Raw genomic sequence first — 10,809 nt, forward strand, 5'->3', positions numbered from 1 at the left:
TAAATTAAAAGTAAACCCAAAAGTAAAAATTATAGGCCTAAGAGGGGTGGGGCTGGATTGTTAAAAAAACTGTAAGATGGCTAGGAACTCGTTTTTGGCAGTGTTGTGCGTTTGGCTGGTTGTGCTAACTCTAACACCACTGTATTTGCTCTTCACTGGAGGCTACTCTTTGGTGAGAGACGACCAGCTACTATCAGTATCTCATGTTGAGTTGACAAGAAGGGGTGTGTCTGCTCAGAAAGAGCTCAGTCGGTTCAAGAGACAAGAGCACTTCAAGTTTGAAGACTCTGCTAAGCTGGACCTTATAGGCAGCCAAACCATTCGGAATGAGATACAAAAAGCTTTCTCCAAAGGCAATGCATCCAACCCCAGAGCAGCTTTTGAGCAAGTTGTTGTATTGAGCTCATTGCTCCCCAAGATAACAAACATATCCAGGATCAGGACACCAGACCCTGGGGCATTCCGTAACTACATTGCGCCCATGGGGCTGCCAGTCATATTGACAGACATGCTAGAGGGAGAAAAGTTGGCAGATTGGACGTGGGAGTATGTCCGTTCAAAATGGGGGAACGTTGTGTACCACAACACAAGGCAAGGGGAGTATTCAACAAAGATCTCAAAGCTTGGCAAACACTACGTGAACAGAGTTTCAGTGAAGCTTGCTGACTTTATTGATATTGTAACGGGCAAGAAACAACCGGAGAAGTCCGAAGAGGGTATGTACATCACCAAACAGAGAGTGATACCAGTGGAAGCTCTGGAACAGGAATTTACATACCCAGCATTCTATCCTGGAGCCAAAAAGAAATGCTTCCTGGAGCCAACTGGCTGGTGAGTACATATAGTGTCCTATAAAATAACATGCAAAATTGCTACAACTTAGAACTCTTACGAGTAGTCCCCCCAAAGTTATTGCCATTTTTATATGTATATATACACAGGATTGGTGCACCGGGAACATTCACCCAGGGCCACATCGATAGCAAAGACAACTTTGTTTACCAAATCATTGGTGAAAAAAGATGGACCATATTCTCCCCACAAGACTACAAGTACCTCTACTACAAGCAGACAAAGGGCTCTTTGGAGTGGAGCACTGTATTGAACACATTCGATTTGGACAATATAGACTCGAGCAAGTACCCTCTATATGCCAAGACCACCCCAATAACATTCACAATGAGTCCTGGAGAGGTACTGTATCTCCCCAGGGGGTGGACACACACTGTGGCTAACATTAGTCCGTCACTTATGATCAACACTTGGAGATACGGACCAGCGGCCATTACAGAATATTGGTCAGACAAGAATAGGCAAGAAATAAGGAAGAAATGTTTCTGAATAATAACAGTACAAAATTTATAAAAATGACTAAAATACATTTGCACTTATTTTCTATGTGTTCCCATCAAAGTTTCTCACTTGCTCTAAATGCTGCTCCCATCCTAGCCACCCTTTCTTGTAGTGACGAGCACTGGAAGAGATAAATGTTGTCACACAAATACACCAACACATTTCAATTATAAGTGCCAACCTGCAGTATCCTAGCTGGTGGACAAATTCCAGGGCAACCAGACTTCGTACTCCAGACAAGCATGTAAAGATAATGTTGGGATTATCAGTAGGCGGTTTATCAACTCCATAACTGATCTCAAAGTCATCGGGAGACATTGAAAATGCTTCTTCCACTTCGCCCACTGCATGGAAGAAGCAAAACGATAATAGAGACGTGTGTAGGTGGCTATAAAAGTAAACATACATGGTATATTGATTGATCCAGGAATCTCTCCTGTCTGTAGAAGTTCCTCGGGCTCTCGGACATCAACCAGGAGCATGTGACTAGTATTTTCATTGTTCCTCTGTACCATGGTGACCAGTTCATCAGTGTCCACATCGTAGCAACGATGGTCCTCATCTCCTCCGTTGACCGTTGTTACAGTTCTTAAGGAATTCCTCCTCCCAGCTGGAGCTGTGATTAAATGTCCTGAGAAGTGTGATTGCTTGCTCCAGCACCTTCTAGTGCAGATATTAATAGGGGACACAAGGCAGTGTCTAACTGTTTGTCTGCTCACAGTGCCAGTTAGATTTAAGGAAAGTTGGACACAGGTGCCCTGGTGTATTTTCATTCTTAAATGTAGCTCAGGGAGAAGCCTTGAGCTAAGGAAGAGCCTTGCAGTAGGAATCTTTGACAACATGATCTTGTTTGTGAACTTTGACCATTGTGTAGTCCCAAATGACCTTACTGAACTTTTGTAGATTATTAACTTTCATGAACGTTGAACTTTTGAGCCCCCCAACGGGCCACGTGTACTTCATGTGACTTATTATAGCTTGTTACATATTTTTTCCTTGGTTTTATAAACTACCTATCTCTGCTCTAGCTCTGTTGGAGCTGATGAATAAGCTATAAGACCTTTGTTCCCTTATGAAGCAAGATACCTGAATGTTTATATCTCATCTCTGTTATACTTGTTTACACTACAGTCAGTACCACTGGATTTCGCTGTAGGATTGGAACGAGGGATTGCGTCAAGGTGGTGTGTTGTTGGTATTGCTTGTTTTTTGTCTCTGTCTGAATGTCTAGTCGTGGTAGAAGGTCATCTCGCTCAAGTACGGATCGAAATTTGACCCCTAATGGAAGAAAACGAAAACTAAACTCTCAAACATCCCTTGGCCAAGCATCTACAAGTCAATCAAAGTCTAAAAAACGTATAAAAGAACCAGATTTTTCTCCAGCATCAAAACGACCTCGGCTTTCATCAGCACAGAGTTCTGATAGCTTTAACCAACCTGGTCCTAGCGGAGTCAGAAAATATTTTCCGTCAGTCCCGTCAGCCAAGCCATCTTTGTCAGATTCTGAGGAGGAAGGAGACAAACGTCCGATATATTTGAACGGAGCCATGGCAACCCAAAGTCCTACTGGGTGCTTGAACAACACTAGTACTAGTTTCAGGGTCCACAAGGCAGCCGGAGGAACTGGTCTAAATAATCACACCAAGAAAACTGGCGGTGGCAAGAAACTTGTCATCAAGAACAGAAAGAGTGAGTCATTGCTCTATACATTATATTGTACACATTCCAAGCATGGTTAAACTTATATCTAGGTTTCACTGTAGTATCACTTTTTATATATCCGTCTCAGCCAAAGCAGAGCTACCTGAGAACTATAGTAAGCTGGCCTGGGAGAAACTGAGTCAAGCTATTGTGGCCATACACACTCAACAACCAATCTCTTACAGTCTAGAGGAGCTCTACCAAGCCGTCGAGAACATGTGCTCACACAAAATGGCTACCCTACTCTATGAGAATCTGAGAGAAGAGTGCCATAAACACGTGGAGTCTCTGGTCCCGATGTTCAAACAGTATCCTGCTATGTAGTCGTACACAGTCTTTGCTAATTGACCATGGAATGTAGGAGGCTAGCTATCAATGCAATACATATAATTATTGTGTTATGGAAGTCCTTAGCACTCACAGACCTGAAGTGGATCTGGCTCAATTTTTGCTGGTGGTGGACAAGCAATGGATTGCTCACTGCAGACAAATGGTATGTAACCAGCATACTGGTGGGGTGGGTGATCATTCTAATTAATTTTCTCGCAGATAATGATTCGGAGCATCTTCCTGTACCTGGATCGAACATATGCTGTACCCAGCACCTCGCTACTCTCCATATGGTAAGGATTCTAGTTGGTCTGTGTCAGCCAGTATTGGTTGGTAAAAAAGTAGGAATATTGTATCTGGTAAAGGGTCGTCATTTATAGAATGCTTATTGTGTCTGTTGCAGGGAGCTTGGGCTTGAGTTGTTTGGCAGCCTGATAGCCAGTCAGAGTGGAGTACAGTCCAAGGTCGTAAAGGGTATCCTCGTTCTCGTGCACAGGGAGAGGTGAGGGTGACGAGTTCTAACCAGAACCTCAGCTGGAGAAACACTATAGCTAGCCATAGAGACCTTGAGCAACGCATAGAGGGTCTGTCTATTCACTTATACGTATTGGTTGCATCCTCTCCTTGCGGGACTGTGATTTTCTTGTGATTGTCCAATTTCAAAACTCTTTGCTTGGAGGATTTTTAGCCAACTCCCTCATACATGTAAAACTTAAAGCTGCCCTATACCCATTCAGGAGTAACGAAAGTGTTGATCGCAGTTTGCTCAAGAATCTGCTGAGGATGTTTGTGGACCTGCAGATCTACCAAGAGGTGTTTGAGCTCGAGTTTCTGAGGGAGACAGAGGCGGTGTACAGGGCAGAGTCACTCAGGATGATCAGGGACCCAGAGTTCACAGTAAGCCTAGCTATATGTGTATTACATGTACATGGGAAAGCAACGTATGGAGTATGTAAGTATTTAAATGTTGTATTGTGTGTGTGTGTATTGCAGCTCCCTAACTACTTGTCTCATGTGGACAGAAGGTTGTCACAGGAGAACAACAGACTCCTGCACTATCTTCACCAGTGTACCAGGTATGGTGTGGGATGACTGCATGTGATCATTCACTTATACCCTGTACACGTAGAAAGCCTCTGATTCTATGTGTTGAGAAGCAACTAATTGGTGAACACCAAAATGAAATACTTGACAAAGGTATGTGCAGTGTACATAGATAGTAATTAATGTACAAGGATCCCTCTGATTTCAGGTTTTGAGGGTCTGCTGGAAGGCAGTAGATTCCCCAACTTGTCTCTGTTATACAAGCTATACACCAGGTTCAAGGATGGCCTCACTTTCATCTGTAAAGCATTCGGTGAATACATTAAGGTAAGTCTCTCTCTCTCTGTAATGGCTAAAGAAACCCAACTCTCCTCACAGAAAGCTGGTGCGTCTATAGTGAGTAATGCTGAGCGTGACAAGACCATGGTACAGGATCTGCTGGAGCTCAAGATTAAAGTGGACCAGATCATTGTGGAGGCCTTTGGCAATAATGAGAGACTGCATGGTGTAGTGAGGGAGTCTTTTGAGAGCGTCATCAACAGGAGGCAAAACAAACCTGCTGAGCTTATCGGTAGGCCAACCATACTGTTATAGAAGACGTGCTCCCCTGAGCATGTTAGTCTATCTATTTTAAAGCTAGACTATAACATTATTATGTTCACTTGTGTGTGTGTTTCTTATGCAGCCAGATACGTGGACTCTCAGCTCAAATCTGGCAACAAGGAGTGGTCGGATGAGGAGCTCGATAAGCTGCTTGATAGGGTGATGGTGCTCTTCAGATACATTCATGGTACGTATGTTCGCATTGAAGATCAACATGGTTATGTTGTTGACTTGGATAATATCCTGCTTGTACAGACATTTAAGGGTTTGCTGTATAATTATAGCCACCAATTAAAGGCTAGTGTACAAGCAAATAAGTAATTGCTGTGATAATTGTATACTAAACCTTTTTGTTGTCAGGTAAGGATGTGTTTGAGGCTTTCTACAAGAAAGACCTTGCCAAACGGCTGCTACTTGGCAAGAGTGCCTCTACTGATGCTGAGAAGTCAATGCTCCTTAAACTAAAACAAGGTCAGAACAATTCTTGTAGTCATATTTGAAGATGTGTGTATAATGAACTCCTGGTACTGTACATCGTAGGCTAGAAGTACATGTACATATAGATAATTATCATACTAGAACGTCGTAAAATACAGTAGAGGTCTGACAGGCACCGCATAGCTCAAGTAATTAGACACTCCGCAAAAACATACGACATTGGGCAGATAATTATTCCTCAATCAAAGCTAATAATTGCTAGAGCTGCACTGCGCCTGTCGTACCTCCTCTGGTGTCAGAGGAGGTCCGACACGAGTAGGGTAAAATTGAGTTAATTAGTCACATGCAACAATGATTTTACTGTTGAATTTTGACATGACCAAGCCTAATCGAGGTACTCGTGTCGTACCTCCTTTGCTCTGGTGTTAATGCCCTCTGGCTTCCCCCATCAGAGTGTGGCCCCAACTTTACCAGCAAGCTGGAGGGGATGTTCAAAGATATGGAGCTCGCCAAAGAGATGATGGTCAATTACAGAGAGGTAGATGATAATTATCGTACAACGTAGCTGTGATTATTATGTACTTATCCTCACACAGAGTAAACAGTTGTCCCAGGGCACCATTGACCTGAGTGTGCATGTACTAACCATGGGCTACTGGCCACCCTACGCTCCTATGGAAGTCATACTTCCTTCTGAGGTTAGGATCTCTATCCAATTTCAGTACCTGCTTGAAATGCTTCAAGTTGTGGTTTTGATTAGTGTTATTTGCTATGTGAGCCTAACAAACAGTCCACAATCATGCAGATGTCTCAGTACCTTGAGAACTTCAAGAAGTTCTACCTGGGCAAGCACAGTGGACGCAAGCTTCAATGGCAGCCTTCACTTGGCCACTGTGTGCTCAAGGCTGCCTTTAAACAGGGGGACAAGGAGCTACAAGTGTCTCTTTTTCAGAGTCTGGTCTTACTCTTGTACAACTCTGCAGACGAGCTCAACTATGTGGAGATCAAGGAAGCCACTGGAGTGGGTATGTTGGTACATGTATGTCTGTGGGCAAAGCAATTGTGGGTAAATTACACTGTAGACATTTGTACACTGTATATTACTCACCTCTACATGTGTTTATTGCATATGTACACTTACAGATGATGATGAGCTGAGAAGAACCCTGCAGTCTTTGTCACTGGGTAAAGCTCGAGTGCTCATCAAGGTGCCTAAAGTAAAGGAGGTCTTGAATACTGACCAGTTCATTTTCAACAAAGACTTTAAGCATCGACTCTGTAGGATAAAGATCAATCAAGTTCAGCTAAAGGAAACGGTAATTACATTGTATTATAATCTTCACACTCAGCATCTCCTACTTATGGTCATGACTACATTTGTAATTATCTTGCTGTATATATCGTATTTACTTGATTAAACGCCCGGGCCCGAAGGGGCGTGGCTTGTGGTACTAATTGCTCTGCAATATTGACACGCCCCTTAATTACACAATTTTTTGTGTTTGTTTTCCTGTTTTAATAATGAAAAATGACCGCCAGCCCGCTTGCAAATTAGTGGCTGATGAGAAACAATCCCCCCCCCTTCACACACAGGCTGAGGAAAACACGGCAACCACAGAGAAGGTGTTTCAAGACCGTCAGTACCAGGTGGATGCTGCCATTGTGAGGATCATGAAGATGAGGCGAACGCTCACTCACAACCTCCTTGTCTCAGAGTGTCTGGGTCAGCTCAGATTCCATGTCAAGGTGAGTGCTGACTGTGTAATTTCTGAAACTTAACGTACATGTCATGAGCTTCTCAAAAGAGTGTTTAACACTGTGATGGTTTAATTGTCACAAAGTTTCAAATTTGAAATTTGTGTGTAATGAGCTTCGAAACTGTTAAATGACGCAACACAACGTATATACACACTTTATGATGCACAACACACACACACACACACACACACACACACACACACACACGTACAAACAGCCGTCGGACTTAAAAAAGAGAATGGAGAGTCTGATTGACAGAGACTACATTCGTAGGAACAAGGACAACAGTAGCATTTATGAATACATAGCATAACCTGCTGCCTCCACTCTCATCATTCCCATTTCTGTTTTTATCATTCTCTTTAATAAGCCCACAATGAATATTATTCCTACATGTATATATACGTCTTATGTATGTGATCTTATATTCTACTATCTGTACATGTACATAATTATAATTATGTGTATTTGTGTGTGTGAATGCCAAAAAGTATGATAGTAGACTACATTAAGCGCGCATGTCTGGGCAGTCATGACCATGCCCCATCTGTACATTTATAGCTATAATTATATATGACTATAATTATGAATGATGATTCCCAGATAGATGATACATTAATACATGTATTGATTTTTATAAGCTATAATAATAGCCAAATTCATAATGACACCTTCCACATCAGGCATTGAGACTGATATATGCATGTAGACACACAATAACAAAAGGATAATAGCTCACACGTGCATGCAATAATATTAATGGACACTGAAAATTAAATTATTTATAGTGATATGTTTTATAAAGTTCGCCAGTCCGTAGTTGTGTCAGAGATATAGTCAAGGTAGGACGTTCTAAAACGTCTTGCCAAATGGGAGTCTGTAGCAAAACAACACAGTGCTCAGCTGTAACGTAGAAGTGTGATTGATCATATTGGGCAGGGAAAGATAATAATAATGAATACTTGTGAAGGTATATACATGCATGGTTCATAATAAACGCACATCTTTGAAGAACTTGAGTACGAACCCCAGGAGGACAGGTAATGGATAATCTTTGTATTTTTGTACTGACTGGTTGCTATAAAGCTAGGTACCTCCACAGACATCATACTCTAGATAGTTGCTGCATGCAAGCTCATAGCCTCGATTCCAGGCCGTTGCAAGGGGCTGGAGTCGAGGCTAGCAAGCTCATTTCTTTTCACATGCAACCACGGTTCTGTGGAAAAATATCATAAAAAAATTGTAGTACTGAACTGAAGGAACATTTTACATGGTGATGACAGTGCCTCTTGTAGATGGCCAACAGAGCTCCCAGACCCGACTCTGACACCTCCTGCATTCACACACAGGAACTTAAGAGTATCACCTTCAGGCTTGGATACTAGGACTCACCTCACACAGTCTCCACACTCAATACACCTTCACTGTATAATACTGCATGTATAATAATATTAAATGCTCAACACAACATCTTCTCTTCTCGTCAAATAGCAGAGAAACTGACAGACAATGGAGCGAAGGAGAAGTTTACATTGATGTTATAGAGAGCATGCATGTAGTGTAGTGTCACGTCCTTCGATACATGATGTCATAGACCATTGGAACAACAGCTTCTTCAACGGATAGTTGACTAGGTCATCAACGGTGGTTTTAGGTATGAGTGTCCAGTGCAGCTGACAGCGATGGAGAACACCATGCAACTAAGAATAAACAATTTCCGCAGCACTGCATACGATAATTGATGAGCAACAATGCACTATACTAGCCTCTACACAGGGGCTCTCCTTTTTCTGTTCTTTATCACGATCGTTCAATAAGATAAAATACTGTCTTAATCGTTCAATGAGATAAAATACGGTATTAATTGGAGGAATAAAGAAAGAAATAGACGTAGAGTTAGGAAAAAGGAGAGCCTGTATCGGGAAGTCGCGTGAGGGTAGAAGGGTGGTAGAAGGGTGAAAATGAGCGTGGGCATGCTGAGCTAGAGATGTTGGACTGCCCACGCAGATATCTATAAAACTTTGCCTGCAGCAAGCTGGACATGGACTTGGAACTGGAAGTTTGCAAGCACTATAGCTAGCTAGCTATATACTTTAGGGTTAGCTAGATGATCTACTAGTCAGTCTACACTAAGACTCCCGGAAGTGTGTATTATACAGTTCATTTGTCAATTTATATGGCCCCTTATGGGAGTTAATGATATTCATAGTTCGCGGTAGTAACAAAAACAGTAACACTCCTTTTGTCAAGGATAACTTTTCATCAGAAGGTGCCTAACACTATTAAATGATATAGAAATAATCCTGAATAAATAAGCTACTGAATGATATAAAAATAAAGTGGTAAGAAGGAACTGAATAGTTACATTGAATGAAAGAAAACTGGTGATATTAATTTTTTCTGTGACTTTGATTTCTGGGCAAATCAGTAATGGGGGTGCTGGACAGATACAGATAGGCCTAGACTATAGACAACACTGGTAACTACAAGTAGACCAAATAAGAACACTAATGACCCAGGTTTGACTAAGATACAACAAAGTAAACATTGACAAAAATGAGTAAGTTTAGCTCTTGCCTACTTGCCACTTGAGTGTCCAGAGTTTCTTGAAACTGCCTAGATAGCTAATATAATGCTAGAAGTTAGTCTTTGCAAAGAAATAAACAGCATCCGCTTTGCCAATATTTTTTTATAGCAGGTCTTGTGTTCTAACATTGGCCAGTTTATTGGATATATCCTGTTTGGACTGACTTTGATTTCTGGGCAAATTAGTAATCCCCAGTTCTGGATCCTAATTTTCCTGTGGCCAGTTCATGAATACTATATCTACTAGTACTGTGACTCTGGAACCTGGCTTGCACTTCAGGACCTGGGTATTGATGCTGGAAAAACTGAAAAAGTTGTTTCTTTATCCAATTCTGATAGTAAACAATGACATAACGGAAGCCATAATTAAATTTACGGAGAATTACTGTAGTATTTACAAGCCACAAACAGGAAATTTACTCACTATGATGCAAAACCACAATTACATCATTTGAAGCCAAATTTGTAGTCTTAGTGTAGACTGTAGTCTAGATTGTGTGTTCAGATTCTATCAGACTATTACCTTTTCTTGTGTCTTTCTACATGCTAGTATAGATCAAGAATAGCTTAGCCATCATTATCATATAGCAGGTAGCTACTGCCACCAGAGCTGGCCACGCTGGTTCTCTGATCTGACTTGCAGCACAGCTTGGGTGGTTGTCTCAGTACAGTTTTATTAATTAACTCTGAATGCGTGGGAGAATACCTTACGTCACGATTGTGGGCTACATATCGCCCACGTTCATAAAAATCCTTGTGGATCACGCGATTTCCCAAACCAGGCCTTACTTTTTCTTAACTGTACGCCCATTTCTTTCTTTGCTGCCTCACTATGTCTTTCTTGTGATTATGGATGAACAGTGACAACAGCAAGAAAAAGTAAGGCCTGGGAACGAGGCTAGCACTATACTACTATTTTCTATTCGCACCTTTTCCACTAGCCTCGATCCCATGCCGAGTTTTCGCTTTTATAACGGTTAGGCCAGTTGTTTGCCT

The 10,809-nt window shown here is 41.8% G+C and overlaps 3 protein-coding genes and 1 long non-coding RNA gene across 5 annotated transcripts; 2 read left to right on the forward strand and 2 right to left on the reverse strand.

Annotated features, from left to right (window-relative positions):
* The first annotated feature begins 32 nt into the window (after nucleotides 1-32).
* Nucleotides 33-1,432, forward strand: LOC135341513 (tRNA wybutosine-synthesizing protein 5-like). Its single transcript, XM_064538093.1, has 2 exons — nucleotides 33-831; nucleotides 942-1,432. Exons 1-2 carry the CDS (start codon nucleotides 77-79, stop codon nucleotides 1,339-1,341), a joined length of 1,155 nt encoding a protein of 384 aa, XP_064394163.1. The 5' UTR covers nucleotides 33-76; the 3' UTR covers nucleotides 1,342-1,432.
* Nucleotides 1,238-2,250, reverse strand: LOC135341525 (uncharacterized). The gene is made up of 3 exons (XM_064538107.1): nucleotides 1,760-2,250; nucleotides 1,535-1,697; nucleotides 1,238-1,474 (listed from the first exon to the last, which is right to left on the reverse strand). Exons 1-3 carry the CDS (start codon nucleotides 2,193-2,195, stop codon nucleotides 1,396-1,398), a joined length of 678 nt encoding a protein of 225 aa, XP_064394177.1. The 5' UTR covers nucleotides 2,196-2,250; the 3' UTR covers nucleotides 1,238-1,395.
* A 40-nt stretch (nucleotides 2,251-2,290) lies between these two features.
* Nucleotides 2,291-7,702, forward strand: LOC135341482 (cullin-4A-like). Its single transcript, XM_064538052.1, has 18 exons — nucleotides 2,291-3,042; nucleotides 3,143-3,362; nucleotides 3,478-3,547; nucleotides 3,604-3,677; nucleotides 3,788-3,886; nucleotides 4,122-4,281; nucleotides 4,378-4,460; nucleotides 4,514-4,581; nucleotides 4,637-4,755; nucleotides 4,807-4,999; nucleotides 5,114-5,218; nucleotides 5,392-5,502; nucleotides 5,922-6,007; nucleotides 6,066-6,167; nucleotides 6,275-6,494; nucleotides 6,613-6,785; nucleotides 7,063-7,215; nucleotides 7,445-7,702. Exons 1-18 carry the CDS (start codon nucleotides 2,577-2,579, stop codon nucleotides 7,538-7,540), a joined length of 2,598 nt encoding a protein of 865 aa, XP_064394122.1. The 5' UTR covers nucleotides 2,291-2,576; the 3' UTR covers nucleotides 7,541-7,702.
* A 129-nt stretch (nucleotides 7,703-7,831) lies between these two features.
* LOC135341531 (uncharacterized) lies at nucleotides 7,832-10,697 on the reverse strand. 2 transcript variants are annotated; one of them, XR_010396569.1, is made up of 4 exons: nucleotides 8,620-10,697; nucleotides 8,498-8,560; nucleotides 8,230-8,443; nucleotides 7,832-8,104 (listed from the first exon to the last, which is right to left on the reverse strand). It is a non-coding gene; the product is annotated as an uncharacterized LOC135341531 (long non-coding RNA). The 2 variants fall into 2 exon arrangements; XR_010396570.1 differs by having other exon boundaries at nucleotides 7,832-8,130.
* Nucleotides 10,698-10,809: the final 112 nt, after the last annotated feature.

This window comes from Halichondria panicea, chromosome 9, assembly GCF_963675165.1.
Source record: "Halichondria panicea chromosome 9, odHalPani1.1, whole genome shotgun sequence".
NCBI classification, from domain to species: domain Eukaryota; kingdom Metazoa; phylum Porifera; class Demospongiae; order Suberitida; family Halichondriidae; genus Halichondria; species Halichondria panicea.